A 16,132-nucleotide genomic window follows, 5' to 3' on the forward strand; every position below is an offset into this window, starting at 1 on the left:
CCTGTTGAGCTATTGCTTACATCACCTATTTGACGTTTAGATAATATCTACATTTGGACTAATGGATAACATGCATGTTTTTCTTACAATTTATGTGGAACTTTAAGCTTCGATTTTTTTTGTTACATCAATAAGAAAGATTTCGAATAAACTTGTTTTATTTAACATTTAAAATCCCAACATAATCATCGTCATTGATTCATTTGAAATCCCATCCAAAATAAGTAAATAAATATAATTTAGCACTTTTTATAAAAAAATAAAGAAGTGATCATTCTTCGGGTCGGGCGGTTACTGGCATGCTTGGCAACAGAAACACCGAAAGAGGAACATACATCAGAAAACAGCCATCTAGGCTCGGCAGTGACGTCGGAGAGAGAACACTGAAAGGACATTATTATACAAGAGGCAGAGGAAGAAGCAGAAGCTCAGTTGGTAGCGCATGGCGCTTGCAACGCCAGGGTTTGTGGGTTCGATTCCCACTGGGGGGGCAGTATGAAAAATGTATGCACACACTAACGGTAAGTCGCTCTGGATAAGAGCGTCTGCTAAATGACTAAAAATAAAAAATAAAAATAAATGTATCAGAGGGAGAAACATGGTACCATGGCTGAAAGCAGACACAGGCTAAAGGGGTCAATCCAAACATTAACCAAGGGCCTGATATAAAATCTCTCGTACAAACAGCATTCTGAATCTACATATTTACAATCTACATTTACCATTGTGTTCTCATGCAGTATACTATACCTAAATATTGTACTTCAGTTTATTCTGTCTTGGAATGGGCTAGTCTAAAGTTCAATAATGATCGAGAACATTACATTAAATGCCATCAGTAATGCCCTTCATATGATGTGTATTCCTGTCAGCCACAATGTAAGACCAGTTTGCATACAGTGAACTGATGGGCTTTACTGAATATGAAAATGTGTCATAAGCACCTGTTATACATTTTGCTAAATAATGTTACAAAATGGTAAGTAAGTAGCGCTGCTCCAATTTTCTAAAGCAATGCATTTCTGCTGGCTCAAACCAAAGCTTATTTCAGCAACAGATGAATAAAATAAAAACGTGTTGATATGGACTGAGATACACGGTGACGTCTTCAACCGAAAGTTAATTTCCCTTTTCTTCCCCATCTCCTTTTATGATAAGAGTTCAAGTCATTTAGAGTCACTCGTCAGTCTGGACATGGTGACAGCGCTCATGCCGGAAACATGTGGTGGCACCTGGCACATGCTGCACGGACAGGGCATCCCCGCGCCCCAGTGATGGAAACTGCTGCCCAGGGGGCCCGGGCCGGCCGAGGGCGCTTTCAGGAGTCCATGGTGGGGTCTGATCGAGGTGAGACCCGTTGTGGAGAGAGAGGCTACCGTGGAGACCGCCGGGGGAAGAAGTGGGTGGTGCACCGGGTGGGAGGCGTGGGAAACGGCCGGATGACCGGGCAGGGGTCCGGTGTGCGCCATGGTACCACAGGCGGAGGGGTGGAAGCTGCTGTGGTGGCCGCTGCCGTAGAACTCACTGACCAGCCTCTTCATCTCCTCCAGCGAGTTGCTCAGCATCAGGATGTAGTTTCTCGCCAGGAGGAGAGTGGCGATTTTGGAGAGCTTGCGCACCGAGGGCCCGTGGGCGTAAGGCATGACCTCCCGGAGACCGTCCATGGCGATGTTAAGGTCGTGCATCCTCTTCCGCTCCCGGCTGTTGATCTTCAGCCGCATCCCCTGCAGTTCGTTCTCTGAGAGCAGTTTACGGTCCTTCTTTGACAGCATTTTCAGGGTGATATCGTCGTCGTCGTCGGAGAGGCTCCGCAGGTCCGCGGGTATCTCTGGCAGAGAGTCGCTCTGTGTGGACGAGACAGTACCGGAGAAACCCACCATACGCTTCTTCATCGCATGCAGGAACATATCGTGCACCTCGGGGGAGGAAGGCCGGGTCGACATTCGGCTGGTATCGGAGTCCATGATGATCCTCGGGTTTATTCAGACAACGCAATAGTCTACGGAAAGAAAAGTAAACAAACCCATTTAGCATCAGATTTTTCAGAACCACTGGGATTAAAATGTAAAACTATGTAAACAGATTATAAGAAGATGCTACATGTTCAACCCAATTCTGTGTGCAATGGATTAACAAGAGAAGGTAAACAAACACATCCACGAAAGGACACGAGAAGGTTCTTGAAAGTAATGTTATGCATGAAGTTCAAAACAAAGATTCTCAGATGAGGCTATTTTTATGTCGAAAATCACAGCTGCCTAAATTACATATAAATGTTTTCCCGAAAAGCAGACATGAAACCTACCGAGAGGGAGATGCAGAGCGCAGCTCGGTGCAGAGAAAGTGTCGCTGTTGAATCCACTTGTTACTCCCATTCACTACTGACAGCCCATTTGGCACGCACGGGCATGATGACAGGGTTTTATAGTTGACTTAACGATCCGGGGGCAAGTCACCGGGACAATGCCATGGCTTTTCCGACTGCCTGTCATCCATCCACCAATGGGCTTCTTGCGAACGAAGAGAGGGAGGAGGCTTGGAGGAGTTAGGGGTCTTCAAATCTGATGTCATTACAAAGAAATTCGAGCATCGTTAAATGAATGAATTAGACACACTCCGCATATGGCATCTTGTGAGGGAAAGAAGATGTTTAGGCATGTAGCTGTTTTAATGATGTAGGCTAAAGAAATCTTATTGACCACCACAATATAATATAATTGTATTATGTTATTTATATAACATCAACATTATATAACATCCTTGCAGAAAATTCTGAAAATGACTACACTTTCTTTTGGGTAGATTCTAGATTTTTCGGTGGGAAAAGAACGAGCTGCTTTCTCTCTTTTCAAATTCTACAGCAGGAGAGAACTGATGAGTGTTGATATACTTTCGTGAAATCATTTTATTATTTTTACCACATCAGTAACCCTGCCTAATCCATATGATGGAAAAAAGCAATGCATACATGTTTTGAATATTCAAAGACGGTATTCGATAACTGTAAATTAAATTAAAACTGTAAATCAATTAACTTTTCATTATGAATAGGCTATTTATGATGAACATCTTCGCTTTTGGTAAGCTTACATTTAAGGTTATTTAATTTGCTGATTGTGTTTCTAAACGAAATAATTCCTGAGAAAATATCATAATAAACATGATCATAATTTGACAGCATACTTCGATAATATTTTGTTTCCTGCTGTGAAATGAAAGCAATATTACTAACTCAATCAGGCCTTTGGAAATAACCAACGAATAGTGATTAAGCTTTGTGCTGCAATATGTTTACTGTGAGTCTTCTGTCGTTGCGCGCACAGCACACATACACATCCACAAACACACACACGCACACACGCACACACACACACACACACACACACACATACACACTGTATCCGCCCACGCCCATTTGAAGGCGCTATTCCCCCTCAGGAGACTAAAAAGATTTGGCATGGGTCCTCAGATCCTCAAAAAATTCTACAGCTGCACCATCGAGAGCATCCTGACTGGTTGCATCACCGCCTGGTATGGCAACTGCTTGGCCTCTGACCGCAAGGCACTACAGAGGGTAGTGCGTACGGCCCAGTACATCACTGGGGCAAAGCTCCCTGCCATCCAAGACCTCTATACCAGGCGGTGTCAGAGGAAGGCCCTCAAAATTGTCAAAGACTCCAGCCACCCTAGTCATAGACTGTTCTCTCTGCTACCGCACGGGCCAAGCGTACCGGAGTGCCAAGTCTAGGTCCAAAGACTTCTCAACAGCTTCTACCCACAAGCCATAAGACTCCTGAACAGCTAATCATGGCTACCCGGACTATTTGCACTGCCCCCCACCCCATCCTTTTTACGCTGCTGCTACTCTGTTAAGTATTTATGCATAGTCACTTTAACTCTACCCACATGTACATATTACCTCAACTACCTCAACTAGCCGGTGCCCCGCCATTGACTCTGCACCGTTACCCCCCTGTATATATAGCCTCCCTACTGTCACTTTATTTTACTTCTGCTCTTTGTTTTTCTCAACACTTTTTTTTTTTTTTTTGTTGTTTTATTCTTACTTTTTTTGTTTAAAATAAACGCACTGTTGGTTAAGGGCTGTAAGTAAGCATTTCACTGTAATGTCTGCACTTGTTGTATTCGGCGCATGTGACCAATAAAATTTGATTTGATTTGATTTGATTACGGTTTGAGCAATAGCGCTTATTGTTTTAACCCGACGACCCCTTGAGCACCCAACAGCTGACGGCGTGAGACACGACTCAAACCGTTAAGATGGCATTTATTTTAACGTTAATAAACGAAGCCTGCAAAAAATAGTTTTTAACGGTTATGATCAGTAACATTTCAATAAGTCCAATATGACTAACAGGAGCGCAGGCCACTTTTGGCAGCCAGGCGATAATAAAGAGAACAAAACAAGGGACTCTCTGGCGCTCTGATATAACTGAAGCTGACAAGGTCATTGTCCGAGAAATAAGTGGAACCAGTCACAAACTACAGGCAAAGCGAGTAAACATACATACAAGTAGACCTACATATCATAATAATAATAATAATAATAATAATAATAATAATAATAATAATAATAATAATAAAAATAATAGTTTAATGTATTATTTAGTCCTACTCAGTTATTTTTCATAAATCCTCCACCACCCATTTTAGCAATAAGACCATTGTGCAATATAAACGACTTTACCTTGAGGACGATGTTTTTACCCAGCTATTCTATCCAGTAAAATATTGTTATGATAATAAACTGGCCATATTATATTATACAGTGCCTTCAGAAAGTATTCACACCCCTTGACTTTTTCCACATTTTGTTGTGTTGCAAATTGGAATTAAAATGGATTTAATTGTCTTTTTCTTTCAACGATCTACATAAAACACTCTGTAATATCAAAGTGGAAGAAAAATACTACATTTAAAAAAAGATTAAAACACTAATATATCTTGATTAGATAAGTGTTTAACCCCCTGAGTCAATACATGTTAGAATTATCTTTGGCAGCGATTACAGCTGTGAGTCTTTTTGGGTAAGTCTCTAAGAGCTTTTGCTCACCTGGATTGTACAATATTTGCCCGTTAATCTTTTAAAAACTCTTCAAGGTAAGAAACTCTCAGTGTATATTTTGGCGTTGAGTTTTAGGTGATTGTCCCGCTGAAAGGTGCATATGTCTCCCAGTGTCTGTTGGAAAGCAGACTGAACCAGGTTTTCCTCTGGGATTTTTCCTGTGGTAACTCTATTTCATTTCTTTCTATCCCCCAAAAAACCTCCCTATTCCTTGTCGATTATTTTACATTTACATTTTAGTCATTTAGCAGACGCTCTTATCCAGAGCGACTTACAGTAAGTGAATACATATACAAAAAAAATTATACTAGCCCCCCGTGGGAATCGAACCCACAACCCTGGCGTTGCAAACGCCATGCTCTATCAACTGAGCTACATCCCTGCTGGCCATTCCCTCCCCTACCCTGGACGACGCTGGGCCAATTGTGCGCCGCCTATGAGTCTCCCGGTCGCTGCCGGCTGCGACAGAGCCTGGATTCGAACCAGGATCTCTAGTGGCACAGTTAGATGCAGTGCCTTAAGACCACTGCGCCACTCAGGAGTTTATGAGCCATAACATGACGCAGCCACCACCATGCTTGAAAATATGAAGAGGGATACTCAGTGATGTGTTGTGTTGTGTTGGATTTGCCCCAAACATAATATACAAAATATTCAGGACAAAAAAGTTCATTTCTTTGCCACGTTTTTTTTGGAGGATTACTTTAGTGTCTTGTTGCAAACTGGATACATGTTTTTGGAATATTTTTTATTCTGTACAGACTTCCTTCTTTTCACTCTGTCATTTAGGTTAGTATTGTGGAGTAACTACAATGTTGTTGATCCATCCTCAGTTTTCTCCTATCACAGCCATTAAACTCTGTAACTGTTTTAAAGTCACCATTGGTCTCATGGTGAAATCCCTGAGTGGTTTCCTTCCTCTCCGGCAACTGAGTTAGGAAGGACGCCTGTATCTTTGTAGTGACTGGGAGTATTGCTACACCATTCAAATCGTAATTAATAACTTCACCATGCTCAAAGAGATATTCAGTGTCTACTTTCTTTATTTTTACCCATCTACCAATAGGTGCCCTTCTTTGCGAGGCATTGGAAAACCTCCCTGGTCTTTGTGGTTGAATCTGTGTTTGAAAGTCACTGCTTGACTGAGGGACCTTTACAGATAATTGTATGTGTGGGGTACAGAGATGGGGTATTCGTTATAAAATAATGTTAGCCACTATTATTGTGCTCAGTGAGTCCAACTTATTATCTGACTCCTTAAGTACATTTTTACTCGTGAACGTATTTAGGCTTTCCATAAAGAAGGGCTTGAATACTTATTGACTCAAGACATTTCAGCTTTTATTTATTTTTCAATAATTTGTAAACATTTCTAAAAACAAAGTTCGACTTTGATATTGTGGGTTATTGTGTGTAGATCAGTGGCACAAAATCTCAAGGGGAGTGAATCCTTTCTGAAGGCACTGTATGTAATTGCATGAAGAAACTAGGCCTTTGTAACTGTGGTATTTGTGCAACTTATTGTGTCCTGTAGCCTTTTTTGTGACCCACTTTAAATGCATTTAATGTGCATGTTTAGGCCTATTATAATTCAATGAACCATCTGTAACAATAGATTACTTATGCATTCTGTACACTGTATTTTTCTTTTCGCAGTGCAGAGTAGGCTAGAACTATCCGCGTTTCCATCCAACCATCGGATGAATTACCTGACGCGTGATAAAGGTCACGACCGGGCTGACGGAAACAGGAAAACAATTTTATAAATGCCCGACAGACAATTTGTTCGTTCTACATGGTGGGATCCTTTTGTGTCTGTAAAATGTATTAGTATAATAATTAATATAATAACCATCATATAGAAGTAAACCTCCCACTACGACTCGGGAAAGCGTGCAGTTTATTAGGCTACAGATTAAATAAATAATGATGAACTTCACAGGGTGGTAAATGTGCAAGGGGATGAGCTTGATGCTCCTTTCTAATAAATATCGAGGGGTCTTGTTCTGGTGACATGGATGATCGATGCTTGACTGCAGTTTGACAAATACAAATAATATCGTTCTTATCCATGATAATCTCATAATGTTGGTAGCCTACCACCACTGGATCTGCGAGCTATTGGCTAGAGCGCATTTGCCAGAGTGGGCACATTTGCTATATAACTCAACAGTTTTTGTGAGAAAACCAACCATCAGTAGAGTTGAAAATGCTATGGAAACCCATTGAACTCGTTTTTTTTTTTTTCATTCGGTACATGGGAATAACGGCAAAAGTAATTTTTATGTGCACTAGGTCATATTGTTTCATGCAGATTTTAGAATATTGGCATGAAAATCTGTCGCAAATTGGATGGAAACCTAACTACTGACAGTCTATTTTTTTCCATATGTGACACGGATTTTCTTTCTCTTTGCAAAACCATTATAAAGCACTTACAGGCATAGGCCACCATATGCATATGATTACATACAGAACTCTGATTTATAGAATCTCTATAGAATCACCATATGTTTAATTAACTGAGATATAGCCTAGCCTAGTTTGTTTAATGTGTTTGATGTAGAAAAAGTCCGGCTAGTAACCTTACAAATATTGGCACACAAATATAAGTGCACCATATTTAGGCCAGTAGGTCATATCATGAGTAGGACTACATTTGTCCTGTGAGCAGTATTATACCAGCAATAACCAGTGGATCATGTGCACAGCCGAAGGATTAAGAACCGGGAGTCATTGCGCCTGCACCCATGCAGAAGACACGGCGCTGAATAGGCTACGTCTGTTTGCCTGTTTACTGGCTCTAAATAAGATTATGCTAATGAGAGTGGATAAAGGGGCGTGTTTGTGAGAAGTGGCATTAAAAAAAACAACAAAAAAAACAGGTCGGTTCAGTTATACTGTACCACTGATACCTCTATTAGACATTCCCATAATTTCACTTGTTAGAGAAGCACTGGTAATACATGCTGAGACTGTCTTGTTGGGAATCAGAGGCACTACAAAGACATATTTGGGCTGTGGTTATTTCTCCCCCCCCATATCATTATTTAAAATGTCAGCTAGGGATGAGTGCACAATCAGAGATACTGATTGACAACTATCTAGGGAGTAATGATGTTGTGCAAAGAGTGCGAAAGAGAAGGGCGAGTCTGAAATGGCATCCTTTTCTCTATATAGCACTACTTTTGACCAGAGCCCTATAGCCCTATAGTGAATAGGGTGCCAGTTCAGATATGACCATGGTCTCAACTCTCAACTATTTGGACAGAATGTTCAAGAACTACCTCGAAGGTTTTTTTTTAGGCTTTAACTTTAGGTCTCACTCTCCCTCTTATGTGACTGATGAAAAGTAGTCAATATTTAACCTTATAGGGAAAATATTGGAATGTCATGTGATAAGAGAATGCCCTCCTGGCAATGATAAATCCACACCTGAACAGTCGTGTCAAAACACGGCGCAGTCACAGCTCTCTGCTGCTCACAGCCAGAGAACATTTTCACATTTTCATTTCACAGTCTAGGTGCATAAAATAGAACAACATAATGTAGGAGGAATTAGCACGTCAACAGGTGGCTAGCCCCGCAATCACACCTCTCATCCAGTTGTTATCAAGAGTGGCACTGGTCTACTGTAGCGCTCTGAGCCAAGGGACTGATTGGAAAGCGTTTGACACCTTTAGGTAAACTGTCTGCCTGGCTGCGCTGAGCGACTTCCATCGCATGGAGAGCAAAGCTCTGATTCCCTGCACTGGCTCTGTTGGCCATCTGTTCCCATTACATTACATTACAGTTATGAGATAGTGATGTTTCTCTCCACTTCAGAGGACGATAGAGAGAGAGAGTGAGAGAGAGAGAGAGAGAGGAGAGGGGAATACAGCTGTTGCTGGAGTTGGAGAGTTCTGGAATATTCTTGAAATTCTGTCAACTCTGTGCGTTTTTTTGCAACGCAACCTCTAAAGCAAATGGAGACATTTGCCATAACTGCAGACAACAGAGATGATGGAGTATGTTTCCCATAGCTTGTTCAACCGGGTTGAACCCTGACCCCTGACTGCTCTGTTACTTTGTATGTACTTGTATTTTCTTCCCTGCATTTTCTAGAACTCTCTGAGGCCCCCTGGGGGTCCCGGATTGAGACGTGCCTGCTGTGCGTGTATGTGTCCTTCCCTGTGGTGTCTCTGCTTGTCTGTCCGTCTGTCTGTCTCAGGGTTTAGGCCATGCCGGGGGGCCATCTGCGAATGTGTGGCCAAACTTTCCAATGCTAATGACAGCGCCGGGAGGCTGCCGGAGCAGACCTTACAAGACGCTTCATCATCTCTTATTTATTCATCAGCTAATCCTGCCTGGTGTTCCAAGGTAAACAAGTATATCCCACGCCGGCCGAGGGGCTGTGGTGGTTGTAGGGGCTGTGGGGGCCGAGGGGCTGGGTGGATGTGGGGGCTGGGTGGGCTGTGGGGGCTGTGGGGGCTGGGTGGCTGTGGGGGCTGTGGGGGGCCGAGGGGCTGTGGGGGCCGAGGGGCTGTGGGGGCTGTGGGGGCTGTGGGGGCCGAGGGGGCCATGGGGGCCGACGGGGATGTGGGGGCCTTGGTGGCTGGGTGGGCTGTGGGGGCTGTGGGGGCTGGGTGGGCTATGGGGGCTGGGGGTCTGTGCGGTCTGTAGGGGCTGTGGGGGCTGGGTGGGCTGTGGGTGCCGAGGGGGCTGGGGGGTCTGTGGGGGCTAGGTGGGCTGGGTGGGCTGGGTGGGCTGTGGGGGCTAGGTGGGCTGGGTGGGCTGGGTGGGCTGGGTGGGCTGGGTGGGCTGTGGGGGCTAGGTGGGCTGGGTGGGCTGGGTGGGCTGTGGGGGGCTAGGTGGGCTGGGTGGGCTGGGTGGGCTGTGGGGGCTAGGTGGGCTGGGTGGGCTGGGTGGGCTGTGGGGGGCTGGGTGGGCTGGGTGGGCTGTGGGGGCTAGGTGGGCTGGGTGGGCTGGGTGGGCTGTGGGGGCTAGGGTGGGCTGGGTGGGCTGGGTGGGCTGTGGGGGCTAGGTGGGCTGGGTGGGCTGGGTGGGCTGTGGGGGCTAGGTGGGCTGGGTGGGCTGGGTGGGCTGTGGGGGCTAGGGTGGGCTGGGTGGGCTGGGTGGGCTGTGGGGGCTAGGTGGGCTGGGTGGGCTGGGTGGGCTGTGGGGGCTAGGTGGGCTGGGTGGGCTGTGGGGGCTGGGTGGGATGTGGGGGCTGGGTGGGCTGTGGGGGCTGGGGGGGTCTATGGGGGCTGGGTGGGCTGTGGGGGGCCGAGGGGCGGTGGGGGATGTGGGGGCTGGGTGGGCTGGGTGGGCTGTGGGGGGCTAGGTGGGCTGGGTGGGCTGGGTGGGCTGTGGGGGCTAGGGTGGGCTGGGTGGGCTGTGGGGGCTGGGTGGGATGTGGGGGCTGGGTGGGCTGTGGGGGCTGGGGGGTCTATGGGGGCTGGGTGGGCTGTGGGGGCCGAGGGGCGGTGGGGTCTGTGGGGGCTGGGTGGGCTGTGGGGGCTGGGTGGAGTTCAGTTGGAAACACAGGTGAGGATTGAAACCAAGGGATTGTTTAGTAATTATGGTGGTGGCGAAAGCCCCCCACAATAGTATAGCATTGGTTGAAGCTCAATGTTAATTTCAAATCTCTCTACCATCATATCTAAGCCAATATGACACCGATGTCAATTTGCTAATCAACTTAATTGGCGGTACACAACACACTCCAATATGGCCGTTACCAAGAACCACATACGGGATATGTAACTGGGTCGTTAGCATTAGGAAAAAAAGACAATTTCTTGGGTGAAGTCATCCGTGTAAACTCTTGGCCTTGACACTTGCGTGTAATCCAAGCACAAACAAATAAGCACAAATAAGATAGCGAACGTCCTTGGCTGCTATTGCCAGTTAGCTAGCCAACTAACGTTAGCCAGTAACATTAGCTAGCTAGCTACAAGCCTACAAGGTTGTTACATTAATTAGCTGTATGGCCAGATCGTGCACCGGCACAACTCAATGTTGACAATGTCTCCCACATTCTTCCACAAAGCACAGCTAAACAACACCAACATCATTGCTTGCTTGCTTGCGCGACCTTTGCACAGTCAAAAGAAAACGCCATGCTTGCTAACTTGGTTAGATATGTGACTGTTTTCAACACCAACTGTTTTAGACTTTCTATTAAACAAGCAAGAGAAATAAACATTCAATCAGTACTGAGCGAATGAACAACAACAAAAGCGTCCTGTCATCACCAGACTGTCCATTTAAATAGTGTCAAGATGATGCTTTCATGACAGGGCTCGTAGTGTATCCGTTAATGTCACTGCCGTGGGATCTGAAGGGCCTGGGTTCGCCTCTTGGAGGAGACATTTTGACCATTATTTTCTGTGTATAGTTTTGACACCCCCCTCCCATTCCTGAAACACACACCCACACTGGCCTGCACATGCACGCACGGTGTGTGCTTATTTGAAAAATATTAGGTGGCTCTTAAAAGAACATCGTTGAGTGGCAATGGACAGGGAATGTGGTGTGTGTATTGGTGCGCACGTCTTGCTACTACGGAGGAGAGAACAGTTTAGATTAGAGAGACCAACCTCTCAACTCTCAAGGAATAAGTCGTTGCCCTCGTCCGTCAGATGCACTCCAACCCTACGGTACATCCCAGGGACACACTGCTTAATGGCAGGGTGGCGGATTGTGTTCCCTGAAATGCGTACACCAGCTGATTGCCGGAGAGCCTCGCCCTCTCTATGCAATTACTTATCTTCTGGTCCTCCGCTGCACGATATCAGAGAAGACCACCGTTGTCCTGGGAAACATTCGGATGACCACATCTAAATCTAAATCTCGTTTCCACTGAGGTGGAGGACTGGGATGTCAGGGAGAGAAGCAGCACAGGTCCTTCTGCTGGCGCAGAACACCAAGCAGTTTGCGCCACTTCATGCCTGGCTCTCCGAGCCACCTAACGTGAGAGTCAATAAATAGTAAATAACTAGTTTATGGGTAGGCTACATGTAGATGTTTTGTGTATTTACCAGAAGCTCTCCGAGCCACCTAACGTAGCAGTCAATAATGTTGATTATTTGTGTATTTTCCAGAAGCTTTCTCGATTGTCTTGTTAAAAGAGATCAGGGAAAATGTTCCAGTTTACTCCATATTGGCTTAAATGGGTTTCTGGTTTTTCGCTTCCCTCTGGAAAATCAGCTGTTAATATTTAAGAAATACTAATAACTACATTATTTATGTTAACATTTGTCATTATTGTATATTTTTACTTCACTTGTATTGCTGTGGTATGATGTATTATAATGTTATATAATAATGTTGCATAATCCTGAGTGGCGCAGTGGTCTAAGGCACTACATCGCAGTGCTAACTGTGCCACTAGAGATCCTGGTTCGAATCCAGGCTCTGTCGCAGCCGGCCGCGACCGGGAGACTCATTGGCGGCGCACAAGTCGTCCAGGGTAGGGGAGGGAATGGCCGGCAGGGATGTAGCTCAGTTGATAGAGCATGGCGTTTGCAACGCCAGGGTTGTGGGTTCGTTTCCCACGGGGGGCCATTATAATTTTTTAAAATGTATTCACTAACTGTAAGTCGCTCTGGATAAGAGCGTCTGCTAAATGACTAAAATGTAAATAATCACCTTCCGGTGTAAAAACCATGGAAATTAAAAACAAAAACTATGTTTTAAGTGAGAAGTAGGTATTGGTCTGAAGATGAAAAAGAAAGGATATTCAAGAGCACCACAATAATAATATAATATTTAGCAGACGCTTTTATCCAAAGCGACTTACAGTCATGCGTGCATAATTATTTTTTTGGTGTGTATGGGTGGTCCCGGGGATCGAACCCACTACCTTGGCGTTACAAGCGCCGTACTCTACCAGCTGAGCTACAGAGGACCACCCATGCTACACCAAGGTTTTGCAGCACACAACTTTGACTCAGTAGCTATTTTGGTCCTTCTCAAACAGCCTAATTCATACTCTTCAGTGGAATAATGGACTTTACAGCGTACTGCTATTAAAATAATATATACTGGTATATTGGTACAATTTAAGGCCATGTGGCAAACAATAATGCAGGCTCTAGGGACGGTGGTGTGAGTACGTGGGTCTGGGCAGAGGAGATGAAGTCGTTATTTGTGTGCGTCTGTAAGTTGTGTATGTCCACTGGGTGGTGGACCCATTCTTGATACACACAGGAAACTGTTGAGCAGGAATAACCCAGCAGCGTTGCAGTTCTTGACACACTCAAAGTCTCAAACCGGTGCGCCTGGTACCTACTACCATACCCTTTTTTTTCTCACTCAACCCTTTTACTTGGTTGATGAATTAAGGCCAACAACTAGTAAGGAACTCCCCTTTATCTGGTTGTCTAGGTCTTAATTGAAAGGAAAACCCAAAAACCTGCAGACCTCGGCCCTCCGTGGAATGAGTTTGACACCCCTGGTCAATGTCATGGAAAAAGCAGGTGTTCTTAATGTTTTGTATACTCAGTGTATATACAGCGCATTCGGAAAGTATTCAACCCCTTCCCTTTTTCCACATTTTGAAATATCACATTTACATAAGTATTCAGACCCTTTACTCAAAACTTTGTTCAAGCACCTTTGGCAGCGATTACATCCTTGAGTCTTCTTGGGTATGACGCTACAAGCTTGGCACACCTGTATTTGGGGAGTTTCTCCCATTCTTCTCTGCAGATCCTCTCAAGCGCTGTCAAGGTTGGATGGGGAGCATCGCAGCACAGCTATTTTCAGGTCCCTCCAGAGATGTTCGATCGGGTTCAAGTCCGGGCTCTTGCCGGGCCACTCAAGAACATTCACAGACTTGTCCCGAAGCAACTCATGCGTTGTCTTGGCTGTGTGCTTAGGGTCATTGTCCTGTTGGAAGGTGAACCTTAGCCCCAGTCTGAGGTCCTGAGCACTCTGGAGCAGGTTTGCATCAAGGATGTCTCTGTACTTTGTGCGATTCATCTTGCCCTCAATCCTGACTAGTCTCCCATTCCCTGCCGCTGAAAAACATCCCCACAGCATGGTGCTGCCACCACCATGCTTCACCGTAGAGATGGTGCCAGGTTTCCTCCAGACGTGACGCTTGGCATTCAGGCCAGAAAATCTTGTTTCTCATGGTCTGAGAGTCCTTTAGGTGCCTTTTGACAAACTCCAAGCGGGCTGTTATGTGCCTTTTACTGAGGAGTGGCTTCCGTCTGGCCAATCTACCATAAAGGCCTGATTGGTGAAGTGCTGCAGAGATGGTTGTCCTTCTGGAAGGTTCTCCCATTTCCACAGAGGAACTCTGGAGCTCTGTCAGAGTGAACATCGGGTTCTTGGTCACCTCCCTGACCAATGCCCCTCCCCCCGATTGCTCAGTTTGGCCGGGCGGCCAGCTCTAGGAAGAGTCTTGATGGTTCCAAACTTCTTCCGTTTAAGAATGATGGAGGCCACTGTGTTCTTGGGGACCTTCAATGCTGCAGAAATGTTTAGGTACCCTTCCCCAAATCTGTGCCTCGACACGATCCTGTCTCAGAGCTCTATGGATAGTTCCTTCGTCCTCATGGCTTGGTTTTTGCTCTGACATACACTGTCAACTGTGGGACCTTATATAGACAGGTGTGTGCCTTTCCAAATCATGTCCAATCAATTGAATTTACCACAGGTGGGTTCCAATCAAGTTGTAGAAACATCTCAAGGATGATCAATGGAAACAGGATGCACCTGAGCTCAATTTCGAGTCGCATAGCAAAGGTTCTGAATACTTATGTAAAATAAGGTCTTTCTGTTTTTCATTTTCTAAGAGTATGAATTAGGGAAGGTTTGAATGCTCAGCAACCTGCATAAACATTGTTTGAAGTACAATAGACCAACATAGCTACTGAAGTAGGTCAAAGCGGTTTGCTGGAAAACCTTGGTAGAGCATGGGTGGAGTAGGCATTGTGGTGCTCATGTGAATTTCCTTTATTTTTCAGCTTCAGCCCAATGCCTACTTCTCACTTAAAACATTGTTTTTGTTTTGAATAATGATAATGATTTTGTTAAACGAAAACAGAGTTGATTTGTGAGTAATCTACAGTGGAGTTTTTCATCTTTCACCCTCTTGTTCAACTTTCCTCTCTCTCCGTAACTTCTTCTTCTTGCGTTGTCTCTCTCTCTCTCTCTCTCTCTCTCGCTCCTTCGCTGTCTCTCTCTCTTTCCGTCTCTCTACCTCGCTCCCTCTCTCCCTGTCGCTCTCTCCCCCTCTCACACTCTTTCTCTCTCTATCTCTCAAGCTCCTTCGCTGTCTCTACCTCGCTCCCTCTCCATCCCTCTCTCTCTCGCACTTTCGCTCTCTCTCTCTCTCTCTCTCTCTCTCTCTCTCTCTCTCTCTCTCTCTCTCTCTCTCTCTCTCTCTCTCTCTCTCTCTCTCTCTCTCTCTCTCTCTCCCTCGCTCTCTCTCTCTTTCTCACTCTATCAATTCAATTCAATTTCAATTCAATAGACTTTATTGACATGGCAAGTTAAATTACTTACTTTGTCAAGGTATACATATAACAAAAATGGTGGGACCAACAGCAATAATAATAGTAGTAGTGGAAATGTGATTACCATTAACAGCAACTACAACAACAATATTAATGAGAATAACAATACATTAAAACAATAGTAGTAGACCAGTGTCAACATGACTGAGAAGCCACATGACATGGTATGAAAGCCAAAACAAAACAGGAAATATTATTGACATTACATTACACTTTTCACTGGCTGTCCCTCAGGGTTGTAGCAGGATGACACATATTTGGCTGCCAAAACTGCACATTTGGGCTTTTCACCCAGTAAATATTAGATTTTTTCTTCAAATTATATTTGTACTGAATAATAATTTTGGAAAAGAAAGATTCACTTAGATCTGAGTATTTGTCACAGTGTAATAGGAAATGCAACTCTGTCTCTACCTCTCCCCGGGGGCAGAGTGAGCACAGCCTGTCCTCTCTGGGCAGCCAGGTTTGCCTGTGACGACCGGTCTCTATAGCCAGACTGTGCTCACTGAGTCTGTACCTAGTCATTGTTTTCCTC

General features: G+C 45.0%; 1 protein-coding gene across 1 annotated transcript; it reads right to left on the reverse strand.

Annotated features, from left to right (window-relative positions):
• Positions 1–514: 514 nt before the first annotated feature.
• Positions 515–2,435, reverse strand: LOC121554982 (oligodendrocyte transcription factor 2-like). The gene is made up of 2 exons (XM_041868724.2): positions 2,306–2,435; positions 515–1,999 (listed from the first exon to the last, which is right to left on the reverse strand). The coding sequence occupies exon 2, from the start codon at positions 1,962–1,964 to the stop codon at positions 1,167–1,169; it is 798 nt and encodes a 265-aa protein (XP_041724658.1). The 5' UTR covers positions 1,965–1,999; positions 2,306–2,435; the 3' UTR covers positions 515–1,166.
• Positions 2,436–16,132: the final 13,697 nt, after the last annotated feature.

The sequence above is a fragment of the Coregonus clupeaformis genome, chromosome 40 (genome assembly GCF_020615455.1).
Source record: "Coregonus clupeaformis isolate EN_2021a chromosome 40, ASM2061545v1, whole genome shotgun sequence".
Lineage (NCBI taxonomy): Eukaryota > Metazoa > Chordata > Actinopteri > Salmoniformes > Salmonidae > Coregonus > Coregonus clupeaformis.

Bases quoted from the DNA above. Each gene is read 5' to 3' on its own strand.
- LOC121554982 (XM_041868724.2), bottom strand. From the start codon at position 1,964: ATGGACTCCGATACCAGCCGAATGTCGACCCGGCCTTCCTCCCCCGAG.